The sequence below is a fragment of the Triturus cristatus genome, chromosome 9 (assembly GCF_964204655.1).
Source record: "Triturus cristatus chromosome 9, aTriCri1.1, whole genome shotgun sequence".
NCBI classification, from domain to species: domain Eukaryota; kingdom Metazoa; phylum Chordata; class Amphibia; order Caudata; family Salamandridae; genus Triturus; species Triturus cristatus.
The window spans coordinates 1,132,690,022-1,132,705,575 of record NC_140592.1 but is presented as its reverse complement, the minus strand read 5'-3'; the positions used below and the strand labels follow the sequence as shown (position 1 = coordinate 1,132,705,575).

General features: G+C 43.1%; 1 protein-coding gene across 2 annotated transcripts in view; it reads right to left on the bottom strand.

Annotated features, from left to right (window-relative positions):
* PRPF39 (pre-mRNA processing factor 39) overlaps positions 1 to 15,554 on the bottom strand; it is a 487,671-nt gene that overhangs the window by 239,045 nt on the left and 233,072 nt on the right. For both annotated transcript variants that reach the window (XM_085627039.1, XM_085627040.1), the window contains one exon: positions 12,927 to 13,034. In XM_085627039.1, coding sequence (XP_085483165.1) covers positions 12,927 to 13,034 — 108 coding nt within the window. The remainder of the gene's footprint in view (positions 1 to 12,926; positions 13,035 to 15,554) is intronic.

The following is a 15,554-nucleotide window of genomic DNA, read 5'->3' as shown; positions in this document are numbered from 1 at the left end:
TTGAGCCGATCTGTGCCTTCCCTTTGGTCTTCTGTTTGGAGGTCTTTTCTCCAAATCCACGCAGTATCCGTACTGCATGACGTTCAGTATTCACTTGTCTGTGGTTATACGCCGCCACTCCTGAAGGTAGAACCTCAGTCTTCCGCCTACTGGTGTTGTATGCTCGTAGGCTTTTGATTCTTCTCTCCCCCCTGATGTTACTGTACTGCGCCTCACCCTTGGGGGCATGTCGAGGGTAGGCGTCCTCTTGCGTGCTGAGTCACTTTGATGAGGGCTGGTCACCCCCTCTCCTCCTCTGGCCACGTCCGTTCCCTCTCCCACGAAAGGACTGGCCCAGAGGCTGGTACTGCCAGTTTTGCTTCTGTTGACCTTGTTGTCCGTGACTATCACCCTGCTGACCCTGCTGGAACGTCTGGTGCGACGCCCCCTGCTGGCTTCCTCCCCGACCGTAGGGTCTCCTCGAGGGATTGCCTCGCCTCATTCCCCTCAGCTGTAGGGCCCCCATGGACCTCGCAGTTTCGTTTTCTTTTTTCAGCTGGGTGAGTTTCTCGTCTACTGTTGCTCCGAACAGTGTCTCTCCGTTGAAGGGGGTGCTAAGGATGTTGTTCTGCACCTCCGGTTTGAATCCCGAGATTCTTAGCCATGCATGTCTTCTCTCGGTGACCCCTATGGCCATTAGTCTTGCCGAAGTCTCTGCCCCGTCCAACGCCGTCTTTATACAAGAGTTGGCGATGTTTTTACCTTCATCCACCAGGTGCGAGGCTCTCTGGCGGTATTCTTCGGGGAGGTGCTTTACTAGCTCCCCCATCTCATCCCAGTGCTGGTACTGGTGCCTATTGAGAAGTGCATTGGAATTCGCCATGCGCCAGTGCATTGCGGCGTTCCTCTCGACCTTTCTTCCTGTGAGGTCTATCCTCCTGCTTTCTTTATCAGGTGGTGGCCCCGAAGTTGCTGGTACGTTGGCCCTTCTCCTGGCCGTGGAAGCTATGATGGAGTCGGCGGTGATGCTACCCTTGATGTAAGGGGGGTCCAGAGAAGAGTGCTTATACTTTTTCTCTGTCCTGGGCGTGATCGAACGGCAGGTCGCTGGTTCCTTGAAGGCCTCTCTCCCCTGATTCATCACACCTTGTAGCATGGGAAGGAATTGGCTCCTCGTCTGGATGGGGAGCAGGGTCTCGAGGAGGAAATCTGCTTTCGGCCTCTCTTCGTCGAGTTTGACGCCGAAGGCTGTCGCTGCGCTCCTGACCACCATATTGTACACCCCGATGTCGTCGGGTGGCGAAGGCCTCGAAGGGTACGTGTCCACGGGCTCCTCTGGGTTTTCGGTGTCGAGATCCTGCCATTCGATGTCGTGGCTGGTAGATGGCGCCGAGCTGTAGAACGACTGCTGGTCTTCTTCCTCGGCTTCGCCTTCATAATAGGTCTCATCTTCCTCTTCGAGATCTCTCGTCAGCCCCTCGGTGTCGAATTCGTCTTCGACTTCGACGACGTTCGTCAGTGGAGCCGTTGGAATCTTGAATTCCTTCATCTTGGCGTCGAACTCCTTCCTTTGAAGGATGTTCTCCATTTCGGCCTCGAGCCGCCGCCTCTTTTTCTCCATCTCGGAGATGCTTTCGGCGTCGACCGCGGGCCTTTGACGGAACTTGGATCGACGCCGACCGTTCTTTCTGCGTCGAGCGTCCCGTTTCATGGGTTATCTTCGACGATCCTTGCCTTTCGACGTCTTTCGGCACCAGGGAGTCCTTTTCGAAGGATCCGCTCGGCCTCTTCTCCATGGTTCCCCCCTTGGTCGAAGTTTTCGGCGCCGGGGCTCCCTTCGTGGACTTTGACTCAGATTTTCTCGAGTCACCCTCGGGTTTTCGAGGTATTTTCTGTTTTGAGCTCGACGATTCTCTTACCTCGTCTTCATTTTTCTTGTGGGTCTCTACGACCGTGAAGTTTTCGGGTCCCTCGGCGACGTTGTCCTCATCGTCCGTGGAGAGGCCCAGATCGTAGAGCGACGGGGCCTTACCCTTGCCATCCATGCTGGCGTTGGCTCTTCTCTGTCGTTCTCTCACCCGGAGCGTCTTCAGCGCGAAGGCTGAGCAGGCGTTGCAGTCCTTACTCTGGTGGTCGACCGGTAGGCAGAGGTTGCAGACCGGATGCTGGTCCTTCTGCGCGAACTTGTGGTGGCAGTTAGGGCAGAACTTGAATGGCGTCTTGTCCATTGCGCTCAGGGACTCTGAGTGCGCATTCTCCAAGGGCGTCGAAGAAAAAGGCGCAAAACTTCCCTTCTTCGCGCTCCTGATGTAATCTATTCCTTTCCTGTGATATCTTCGTAGTTAGTTATCGACGAAACTCGCTTTTCTTTCTTCTTCCTTCGATTGTAATTCTGGAGCTTCCCGATGACGATCCAGACCCAACGGCGGAAAAAAGAATCTGAAGATGGCGCCCCAAAGGTGGGACTTCCGCAGGAAGCACGACGACGTCACGGGAGGTACACCAAATGGTGGGTCGTCGCCGCCCACCTGGGCTACAAAAAAAAAAAAAAAAAAAAAAAAAAAAAAAACACAAAGAAAAGACTACGAATCCGGACCCAACCACAAGATCGCGGAATAATGCACATTATAGTGAATCCAGAAAGATTCACGCTGCAAAACTGTAGTGTAGACACTGAAAAAGTACGGAGTCAATATCTCTCTGATCTAATTATACCACACGTCCACAATTTTTTTGGCACCATTCCAAATTACCTAAGATTACAGCCTTCTTCATAACTCGAAGGTCCCCTCCTTTGCTCGTAGCATAATTGCCTAGAACATAACGTGGGAGGTCTTAAAATGAGTGATACCTTGAATGTTAATATGTGGTACCTACCGCAGTGACTTGTATATAAAAATCGACAATGAGAGCCTTTTCTTGTAACACAGAGGTTCCCTCATAACAGATCTTGTTAATGTGCAATGCCTTTTATTTAAAACGTTCTTGATCTACTCTGGTTACTAAAGTCACCGTATTTTTACAATCAACTAATCCGGCATGTAGGCTGGACACCAGGACGTCACATCGCATTTACATCTGTGGTCCCATATACCTTATGTGTATAGTCACTGTGTGAGTGCTTAGTGGCGCCTAAAATCCTAGTGTTATTCCAAGACACATATGACTATCAGTCATATATGACAAATTGGATGTTGTGTCAGTTTTTGCTTTTGTTCTTTACATGCATTATTACAGATTAATATAAAAGAGGGTTGATTTTGCCATTCTTGAATGCGAAAATGAGTTTGATTGCCATTTTGCCAATTTACATTTAAAGTATTGTCATTTTCTAGTTGCTACGACAGTTGGTGCCCTGAATTTTTGAGCCTCTTTACAGCATACATTCTGACTGAATACAGTTTGTTATTTCTATTTTTTCTCCCCCCATTTTCTTCCTTTATTGTAACAGGTTCAAATCGAACATATTTTTGGTGGAACAATCTATTCAATTTTTTTCACTAGGAGACCTATTAATAATAGTGTCCCCCACACATAGACAAGGTCCTGATGAAAGCCCACCTGACCCCTCGGGGCACTAGATAGGGATGAAACATGTCGATCTCTTTAATGGACACATTTTTATAGTGCACCAGACCTTAATTTGTCTGCCTCATGCACGAAAAGCGTTTTTAAACCAACTCGAACCCAGTCTTATTAAAATAACATACTGGTTTTACGAGTTTCTTAATCTGCACTCACTATAAATCACTTCACTACACACCCACACTGTTATACGATCACTACTGAAAAAAACAGAGGAAAAACCTCCGGGTGGAGGAAGCATTCATTAAACCAATGATGATGCTGTCACGTTGTCAAGCACGAAGCGGATAACCAAATATACCGCTGAATCCCACCTGCAAAAAACGTGATTGAGGGTTTAACAGTACGCTGTACTGTTGGTTTACCCTGGTTCTTTCAGGACCAGTGATCCACTCTCTACCTGATATTTTGTATACTTCACCACACACAAGCCACCATGATTAATATACAGACAGCATTCGTAAGTTACTCCCCTCTCACATATCCCTCCTAGAGACAAACAATGGTTAGGGATGGGCAAATACATCACAGAACCTTAGATGCACTAAACCTAATGGAATTCTGCCTTAGCAGGGCTCTTATGGCAAGACACAAACTTTGACACAATATCCAACAAAGCATGATTAGACTCTTATTGTTATCTTTTTCTTCCTCTTAGCTCATATTTCCTTCACTTATATATATTTTTATTTTCATAGCTTATTCAAACAGTATTCACAAGTGTATAGCTTTTTATTTTCATAGCTTATTCAGACTATTCACCAGTGTACAACATTTTTTCATCCAGTACAATGCACTCGAACACCGCCTGTGAAATTAATCCCTGTTCACCGTACTGCAGAAGCGGTTATGTTTATACCCAACTGATGTACCTCTTTAATTTTACACCTTTGTACACAGTATGCCGTTTTTGTAATGTTTTTCTACTGAAAATACCCATTACAAAATTTGAAATCGTTAATATCTTTGTGTTAGTTCCCTTATCGCCAAAGATTTTGAGCACTAGTATAGACTGTGAATACAGTTTTAAGTGCCTTTCTGTAACCATGATGATATTTTCGGACACATTAACAAAATCTGTCTTTTGTGTATACCCCATGTATATTATGCAGCAATTCATATATGAATAGATTATAATGTTTGTGTATAATGTTGGTAAAATAAATATTTACCAAAAACCAAAGAAAATGATGGACGGAGTGTTGAACATTGCAAGCACTCACCCCCAGTCAACTGATCTGGGTTTAATCCATCACCGTTCTTTAGCCCACTCTGCCACCCCAGTTCAGACATGGCCATGGGCAAATCAGTCTGACCCTGTGCCTCATGGGAACAGTCCAGCCCGAACTGCCAAGCCATGTCTTCCCTGGACCGGAAACAAGCTTCCTAGGACCGGTTTCTGGCATTTCAGCCGTCTTCAGCCAGGCTTGATTGAATCCAGTGGCAAAGTGAGCAAGGGACTCACGTCTGAGAATACCCTGCCAACTTATGGCGAACAAAGCAAAAACCAAAGAAAAACCTTTGGTTTTTGCAAATAAATATTTAGCCATGTGCCTTTGACAGTATTCAATTACAAACAGTATTATGGACTAGGTCCTCACAAGGATAGTTCCGTGCACGAGATTAAATACCAATAAATTTGCAAATTTGAAGTGGGATCCTGTATCATGATTTGTTTAACATTTTTCTGCTATCAGTATATTTTAAAAACATTGGCGAAGTTTAGTCCCCACAAGGAAGAGGTCTGTCTGTCTGTCCTCTAAGGGTGGCACAATAAGTGCTGCAGCCCCTAGAGGCCTTTCCTGGCCACAGTGCCCTTGGTAGGGACTGACATGTGGCCAAGGTACAGTTTTGGGAAAGAACAAAGGCCCTGTGAATCTGACTAGCAGGGACCTAGCACCCATCAAGTCAAAGTGCATCAGTAGTCTGCCAAAAAGGAGGGGGGGGGAATGTTACTGCAACAGCCCAAACCCAGCTTCCTACATCTACTAAATCAGTCATGTTGTCCTGTAAAGATCCAGACATTTCTTGCCTTCGGCATCATGACGAAGCAAAAAGTCCATAAACAGTTGCACCATGATAACAGCCTGTAGGACTGAGAACCACTGGCTAAATGACACAGTTGGGATGAATCTTTCCCTGATGCCACACAAAGCAAAATATATTTGCGCTTTAGTTCCAGCACATAATGAAACAGTGCACCAGAACAGACTACAAGTCATTAGCATTCTTCAATAAATCTGAAGTTGTAAAGATGCTTTCAGCATACCATCTAGCAACTGGCAAGGATCTTTTAAAGGAAAGCACTTCAGCTCTGGTATCGATTTTGACTGGTCACCACACAACATTTTCATATATGTAGCTGAATTACTGCAAATACAAACAATATCAGTCCAGTCTTTGTTGAACTTGGTAAGAACTTTTTGCAGCAGCATTCCAAGTCATGTTTTCACCACTATCCAAGATGCTTGGTGACAACACTCTTCTCACATATACTTGTCATCATCATCAATTAGTCTTTATTTGATAATTTACAACCATAAAAGACACAATACAAACATAAAAGTGTCATAAAATATCATAAAAGCGATGACACCCTAAAAACACATTCCTTAAAGAGAATTTAATAACAACTATATCGAATTTTCTAACATCGACCAAGTTAAAAAATGCAAGTACATCCATAGAACCAATTCCTACACATTTTGACCAGGGGATGCCTGCATACCAATAAGGTAATCAGATAGTATGTACAGATACCAGACCAGCCTCCAGATTTTTCCTTCTCAGTGCCCAAAGCCACCTAAGAAATTTCGCCATCGCGATCACAATATCTGGACTTGTATTTGTTACCAAGATACGCAGAGCTGTCATACACTATCTGGTACCTAGATTGGAACACAGTGGCTTAAGCCACCTTCGACGGGGGCCTTTATAGGCTGGGCACACAAACAGTACATGAGTTATCGACTCAACCTGGGATGGCCACGAAGGGCAATTGGTATCATAAACCTTATTCCACTTTGCAGTGAATGATCTTATAGGAAGAGTACCCACTCTGAATTGGTGATATAGTTTCCTATCACCAGGTTTTGTAATCAGATTCCAGTAAGCTTCTGCTTCCATTACAGGCTTATGCTCCAGAAAGATACCTGTGAGCTAACTACTGCTCACCCCTGACAGTGTCTTTTTAGTAATCATAGCCCAGTAGAGTTCTTTGTACTCATTTTTATTGGGAAATAAGTTCACTATAGGATCTTCCCACAAATGGCGAAGCCCCATGTCAAACAAATTACCCTTGAGTTTCTGGAGCCATTTGATTTTAGAGGACAGATCGTCATTCCTGATATGCAGTACTGCATTGGCATAAGACATCAATTCAGGAGTAGTCCAAAGCCTCCTCCAGTATGCTAGGGGTCTAAATCCTGCAACCTCATCGAAGGAGGTACATCCCAGATCAGACAACAGGGGCTTGATGGGAGTTGGGCAGTCAAAATGTTCTCAGAAACTTGTTTTGTGCAATAACTAGGGGTGATAAATGTTCAAAACCCCAGAGTTCTGCACCATAAATTATGGAAGCTCTGATTTTCCCATTATAGATCGATAAAGCAGGCCCTATCGGTTTAGTGTTTGAGAGTCGATGTTCTTTAAGTAGGGCACCTGCTAACTGGTTGTGCCTAAGGACTAAAACATCTAGCTGGGGAGTCCAGTTCATCTTCCTACCCATTGTCACTCCTAAATAGGTGAAGGTGTTAGTTTGTTCCAAAGGTGCTGGATTCATTTCAACTCTCCCCTTAATAAGTTTATGTTTATGCAGCACCATGAACTTGATTTTATCAACGTTTACTACAAGTTCATGGTTGTTGCAAAACTCTATAAATCTATCAAGTGCTTGTTGCAGACAACATTGAGTTTTAGATAAGATTAAAGTGTCGTCTGCAAACATTAGAAGCAGAACCCTTGAGCCGGCAAGAGTTGGAGCACCAGTTGGAAAGTTAGTAGAATATGAAATAACCTTGTTTATAAACAAGGAGAATAGGGTAAGAGCAAGGACACACCCTTGCCGCACTCCCTTGTTAACTGGGAAGCGGTCTGTTCGTTCACCCTGCTGTCCCCACCTAACCTGAGCATTAGTTAGCCTCAAGCAATTTAATGATAAAACTAAAAATTTCTATGGGCATCCCGGCCTCTTTTAGTGTGTCCCATAGCTTGTGGCGGGGGACTAAGTCAAAAGCTGATTTTAAATCAACAAATGTTGCATATAGGGTTCCCTCTGCTAGGATCACTGTGCTCCAATATGTCATCATAAATCTAAAAACTTGGTCGATGGTACTGACATGGGGTCGAAAACCCGCTTGGTAGGTAGATAATACATTCTGATCTAATATCCATTCATTTACTCTACCTAGCACGAGTCTGGCAACTATTTTCTGTAGGATTTAAATTAGACTTACGGCCTATATTTCCCTGGTCTAGCACGGTCAACCTTTTTAGGTCTCGCCTGAGCCAGCGCTTTAGCGATGCTCTGACGAGAGCTTTAGTAAACGGGGGATTTGGAAGTGCAAACTAGTGCTTTTCAGGCCTCCAAATACAGTGCATGTGCGCCGGGCGCGCGCACCATTTGTCAGCCTGCCTGATCACTTTCGCGGCCGCTTTGATTTTCTCAGTGAGCCGCGCGGCCACTGAGAACATCAAAGCGGCCGCGAAAGTGATCACCATTTGCCATCCCCTCCCTTATCCCACTTCCTGCTTGTTTGTTAGGTCATTGTGGAACTTCTTCGTGCTCGTTCCAGCTTCTCAAACTCTGTCGTCTCTGCGTTGTGGACAAGGTTCTGTGGGCGAATTCAAACAGCTCATGCCCCACGGTACGCTCCCTGTCGGGCCCCAACAGAAGGCTTTCTCAGACCACAAAAACACTTGCAAATCACAGGCCCTCTGAGGTTTTTAGCTTTGTGGATTTCAGCTCTCCAAAATATAGAAGGGGCCCGATTTCTAGAAATTGGAAACAACTTTTAGCTGGCAATACTTGCATATTACAGTGTATATGGACTCTTTCCAAGGCAGTATTTTTAGTTTGGCTTGAACAGTATGCATTTAATATGCTATTTAATGAAATGCTTTTATGAAAGTAGCTAAGGCGAGGGAGGATGGAAAGCGACTGATGAATTCATTATGTAACAATGCCCGATGCAGTCGGACTTTCAACTCTAAATCGCCACGGTCATATTAAAACGATTTCATTAACAGCTGGGACCCTGCCAGGCTGCCGGCCCTCGGCTTTCTGCTTTTGTCAGAACAAAACGGCTGCCAGCGCTCCGGAAACTCTCCGATGTAGCCACGTCCCACATTCATAACTGTGTCTACTCAGAGGCCTTTTATTTCAGGGTTCAGCAAGTGAATGTAGGTCACAGCCAATGGGTGATGGTGTCTAGAGACCAGGGGATCTTGACTTCAGACTGCCACTATATATGTGTTCTCTCAGAACCAGATTTAGAGTCAGTGCCACACTTCTAAGAGGCGAGGTTGCAATTTGCACAACAGCGTTGCAGCTCTCGCATGCACCAAATGGGCCCTGCTTGGAGCACAGCGTGAGTGCTGCTCAGTGCATGTCAAAGAATGCTTTCAGATATATGTATTGAACACACATCGAGCTTTTCACATAGCACATTACACAAACTATTGGCATTGTAAATGACAATGGCTTTTATATATGTGTTTTTAAAAACCTGCAAGCGCTGCGTAAACACGCACTTTGTACTTGTAGTCGCTGCCTATGAGAAGCAAGGCTGGCAGTATCTGAATCTCTTACTACCAGCCTTGCTTCTCGTAAGCAAGGACTACAAGTACAAAGTGCGTATTTATGCACCGTTTGCAGGTTTTCAAAGCACATAAATAAAAGGTAGTCATTTACAATGCCAATAGCTAAAACTCTCGCAAATGCGAGACCTATTGCATTGCAAATGCTTGTTGTATATGGGAATGATTTCGGCCCCACGCCAAGTTTCTGGAATCGACGCTTTGAATGTTTAAAGCCTGGGGTGTTTGGCAATTCACCTACTAGCTATACTGACTCGCTAGAAAAAGGGGGCTGATGTATCAAAAGGTTTCTCCCATTCATGGTCTGTGGGTAAATGTGTTGGTCCATACAGAGAAAGATTCTTATGAAACCAGCCATTTTATCGATCAGTGAAAGAATCAAACATAGCCAAAATATTAAATATGATTTTGATATTTCCTGATGTTCTACAGTTTATAACTAATTCATTAAATAAGACCTAACATACTTAGATACCCTGCATCTTTATACCAAAGGAAGAAGAAATAATATTTTAGTGACAACCCTAAACAATAAAACTCAAGCAGAAAAATGTTAGCCCAGTTTTTCTTGCTGCTGCCTTGTGTAAAAAATTATATTGTATTGGCTCCTTCAAAAAGAAATACAAATGACACTTTTACTCCACTTTTCTTTTCTTTGAATGGCATTTAGTTTGTGGTTGCAAAGGTATTTTTCATTGTTTAGATCTTTACACTGGCGAGGGCTATTTTCCTTTAAATCCCACCGAATCAGTTATTATATGTTTACACATAAAACAGGTTAGCCTAATTATAGTACCGTGGGACTCCCACTTCAACGACTGGGAATGATTCAAGCATGTGAATCTATGAAAGATACGACAATACTGGATAAATAATGAATTTAGGGCATTAAGAGGAGTGTAAGGCAGTAGCCATTGGGCTACTTACCTTTGGGGTACCTACACCCCTATAAAACCACTTCCTACGGGGAGTGGGCATAACCCTGGCCCAATGTATCCAATTTCACCAAAAACCAAGATGGTGGAATTCTACTTTCCATGTTCACTTAAGGTAGCACACCTTAGGGGGTGTAACTAGCCTGATAGTAAACACACCTCCTGACTAGCTAATTTCCCCACCTGCCCTGGTGCCAAATGAGACATGGGTAGGAGGTGGCATTTCCCCCGGCTGGGGGATGCCGGGGTCGCACATCAAAGGTGACAGAGGCCTTTGAAGCCTCCTGCCTTGTTATGCTGAATACTAGCCATCCTGCTTGGAGGAGGTAAACACACAGCCAGAGGAGGCATTGTTTCTCACCTTCGAGAGTGCAGCCTCTCACCTTCAAGTGCATCTGTTGTGGCAGGCTGGTCAATACCAGTCAGCGAGTACACTAGAGGGCGGTAGGATTTTAGGGGGCTCCACTAAGGTGTCCTCTGGGTGCTGGTCATAATTAATCTAGTACTCGCATCAGTACACATTTATTAAGAAAAAGGTGTTTGATACCAAACACCATAGATTTCAGTGAAGCTATCATGTATCTGGGGAATTTGTAATGACCAGTGGCCAGTACATGTACTCCAGATGACTTCCCTGTTCGCTTGTACTATCGAGTAATTGGACTAGCCAGCACTGGGGTATATCTGCTCATGCAGATATGTACTCATGTTTTAAATTGCACCATGACTTAGGGCTGTAAGACGTGCTGTAGGAGTGACTTACGAATACGGTATGCAGTGTTACTGGGCATGGCACACAGGGTGTGTGCCATGTCGTATATTCACTTTTGAGAACACAATTTTACGCAGCCTGCCATGGCAGTCTGCATGAGTGTGATGAGGGGTCCGTTTGGGTGACAATACATGCTGCAGCCCTTAGAGACCATCTTTAGTATCCATGCCCTAGGTACCAAAGGTACCTTTTACTAGGGACTCACAGGGAGTGCTAAAGGTCTAGCCAATTGCAGAACAATTGTACAGTTTTAGGAAAAGATATCTGGCCATGGGGACCTGGTTAGTAGGAACCCAGTGCATGTCTGTCAAAATTGCATCAGATACCAGGCAAAAAGAGGGGGTGACCATGTCAAAAGGGGCACTTTCCTACACTTTAATTTCATTCTAAGATGGGCAAATATGCACCGGTATACATACACATTCAAGAATCTGCCAAACTATTGTACTTTCATTTCCTCGCCCTGGAACAGTTTTATTTCTGCTCATGTCAGGGGTAATTTCCAACAGTTTCAAGTGTGAGAAGAGATTGGAGAGGAGTTGAATACTCAAATCCAGGTAAATTGGTCTGTGTGTGCTCAGACTCACAGGCCATTTTACCTTGAACGACCATTTCCAGCCCACTCCAAGAACTTCCATGTCAAGTTCAAGTAAGGTGACAAAATCAGAGTGTTGCTACAATCCAAATCATGGTCTAATATGAGCACTGGCATAATCCAAAAGGCTATTTAAAAAAACCTTGATATTCTGAACACATTGACAATGTTTTACCTCACTACTCAGCACCATAAGGTACAAGTGAAATTATTTACAGGACAAGTAGATATCTGAAACATGCCCTTGGACAAGTAGACATTTTTAAAAATTCAACACCTCTGAATGTTGAAATGATTAATAGCTATATTAAGAAAAGAATGCTGATTAGCAGACACTGTAATCACACCCCAAAATGACATGGGAGTTTTACAAGTATGTTAATCTTTAGGAATTAAATGCAAACACCATCCAAAAAGTAACAAAACAAAAAAAAATGTGAAAACAAGCATATGGTGTCCATTAATGTAGACTAGCCAGTCTAATTCTTGAGAGGCAATTCTAGACAGTTATTTAATTGGATGGACAATTACTCTTCAGGACCCTCTTGTAGGCATTCCCTGTATACAAACTACTAAACGAAATTGTTAGTCATGGAGCAGTGCTCTACCGCTGATTTTAAGTTAAGACTTCTATTTGTCGACTACGACTGCTTGTTATGAATTGGCATGAAAGCATGCAAAATTGGGAGATATTGGTTTTAAGCAAGTGGTGGGAGGATGGAGTTCAAATCGTAACAGATAACATCCAGTATCATGGACATTACAAGATTATGCTATTTGTAACTGAAAGGTTTGATCAAACAGCAAAAGGAACATTTAAAACAAACCTTTTTGTTGAAGTTGTGATGGTTAAGAACACTTAGATACTTTTGGTTTTATATCCAGCCAGATATAAACTAAGGCTAGCACCTGTGAGATTACAAGTAGCAGGAAGTCCTGAACAGTGTCACCAAACTAAGGAATGGCAGTAAAAAACCTATGACCAATTGCAAGTGTGCTGTATTTGTATGATGTTTTGTATGCAACACCCAACAAAAAGTGGATAGATAAAACTACCACAACAGACAGTATTTCCTTGTCAAAGCAAACACAGATGGTGGTTTTTAAAAAGGACATTAGCTGTCCCTTAATTACTCTATAGTCTATTAAAATAAACACATCAATACTTGCCCCTCGGGTACCCTTCTAATCACACTTTCCATCCCAAAACATATAAAATGTAAAACTAAAAACTGAAACCTACGCCTTCTTCGAAATTCCACCTCTTGCTAACTTCATACTCATTGTGGTTGAAGACTTCTTGATTATGTTCAATGATTCTATGTCGCATGTTTTCAATTTCGGTTGTTAGCTGAATGAAAACCATAAGAAAAAAAGCAAATAGTTAGCTGTTGCACTACACATTTTCGGACTATTAGTTATTTGCATCATTCTTAAAATTACCAGCTTCCTAACCTTACATGAGCCAATTAAAATTTTCCATGCCACTCCATTTTCCTTCTGTTTTAAATCGTTTTATTTACTGCAAGATAGAAACACATTGCAATAGATGACAGCACTTCAAACTCCATAACAACATAAATATTTTTTAATATCTAGTTAGATAACAGACTGCGATGCGAGACTATAAGCCCATTATATCCTGTTGCATTCTTTTGACTTAAAGAATTGTTGGTGTGAAGGGTTTTGGTTCATAAGCAGATCAGCATGACGATGGGCCTTTATACATAGCTATACCATTTTGAATATGCTCTATGTTAAAGACTGCTGATGGCTCACAGTCAAGACCAATATCTGAAATCAAAGTGGACCATCTATATTGTGCTTTTAAAAGTAAAAATAACAAATCTGAATAATTTATTTTCTACAATAAGTTTGAAAACCTGCTAAGTGCTGACAGACCTAAACTAGATATAAAAAAATTGTCAAAGCAAAAAGCGTTTATTTAGCTGGATACAAATCACACTATTGATGAAAAATGTGAATGTTTTAATTACTATGAGTCATGTGTTACTTTTCATTTTAAAGGCACCAAGACTGCGCATGTGGTGCCAAAAGCAAAACAATTTAGTTTAAAAGAATTGGCCATGGATATGACAACTTTTTCAAATCTCACAGGATATGGGCACTTTGCATGCAAGTTAAAAGTCATCCTTCCTCTGAAGAGAAACTGTCCTTAACTGCGGAAAAGAATCAACTCTGCTTTATTAAGTGAAAAATCTAGATGTTCTAGAAGTATTGGATTGCTCCCCTTTTGAAGTCTATCTGATCTTAAAAGATACATAGTAGTCTGCCAGCTAGATGAACTCATGGATGTGGCTGTCACAATATCTTTGAGCCAGTGACAGTGCTGGGAAAATGCTAAACAACCTTATGGTCAAAATTTCCAATTCATGACCATCCTGAAAGCAAATAGCTAGGGATGATGTATATAGGTGCGGCTCCTCTGCAATGACGGAGGAGCGTCGCCCCACTGGCTCAGAGTCTGTAGCAAAAAAAATAAAACAATATTTCATTATCTATTTTTAAGCAGCTGGCTCAGCCAGCATGTGCGTGGTGGGGCAGGGCCAGGGCATGGGAGGGGGAGAAGGACTGCTATGTGCACTCTTTAAGTGCACATATGTGTTTGGCCGGCCACCTCAGGCCGACCAAAATACACACACGCACATAGGTTTCTCTAACCCATCGGTATTGATGAGAAAACCCCAGACTCCGACAGGAGCGAAGAGTCCTTTCAGCACGCTCAGGCCAGTCCCGGCACTGCAGAGACAGTGAGTCTGTATTGTAATTGCATTCATATAGCGCTTACGGCCCGCGATGAGGCGTCAAAGCGCTTTTGCAGCAAGTAGCATGCTACTCCAGAACCCATAAAGGATTAGTGGTGAATTAGTATAGTGAAATACAAACGTAAATTGAGTGGTGGATATGTCAGTCAGTTATTTGAATTTGAAAGGGTACTGGAGGGATAGAGGAGGGAAAAAAGCTTGCATTTATATAGCACTTCCTACCTCCGATGGTGTGTTGAAGCGCTTTTTCAGCAAGTAGCATGCTACTCCGGAACCCATAAAGGATTAGTGGTGAATTAGCATAGTGAAAAATTAAAGTAAATTGAGTGGTGGATATGTAATTTGGACTGAGATGGATAGTATGGAGGATAGAAGAGGTGACGTAGTCCCAGGGACTGCTGGAACATGGAAGACCTAGCACCAAGGTGCAACACAGGAGGTGGCCCGCAACAGTTGAGTAACTTTTTCCTCTTTTAACATTTTTATTTTAACGTCCCTAGGGAAGCAACAGCTCTTCATTTTTAACACTGGGTGGATCAAGGTACATAGGCACTGGTATGCTGGTGAGAAGCACAAGTGCACAATGCAAAATCATTGAAATTGTTAAAAGTTTGTGAAGAGTCAACGTGGTGACTAGTCTGTATGAAAAACTGCCTCGTGAGAATGTTAAGTAGATAATTATATTTTGTACATCTGAAGCATTGGCTACAGAAGACAACTTTGCTTTCATCTTGAACACCCTCTTCAAAAAAAAGGTCAACACATCTTGTCTATGCATTGTGTGCTAGAACTATAACAATTAAATACACAATACCCATCTAACTTAAGATCACATTACATAATGAGAGTGATGAACGCAAACTGGTTCTGCTTAGTAAGTTAACATCCCAGAACACTGCTTCTGGGCCCATGTTCGATGTAGCTTGAGACCCATTTTACATACTTCAGATGATTAACGCCATCCACTCACTTGGCTCCTTAGTTCATGTGTTAGTGTGGTCCACCAGGCAAGTCCTGGAGCAAAGAAGGTGTTCCAGGCCAAAGGAATTTGTCCGGATATTTTACCAAAATGGAGTGTAGGCCAG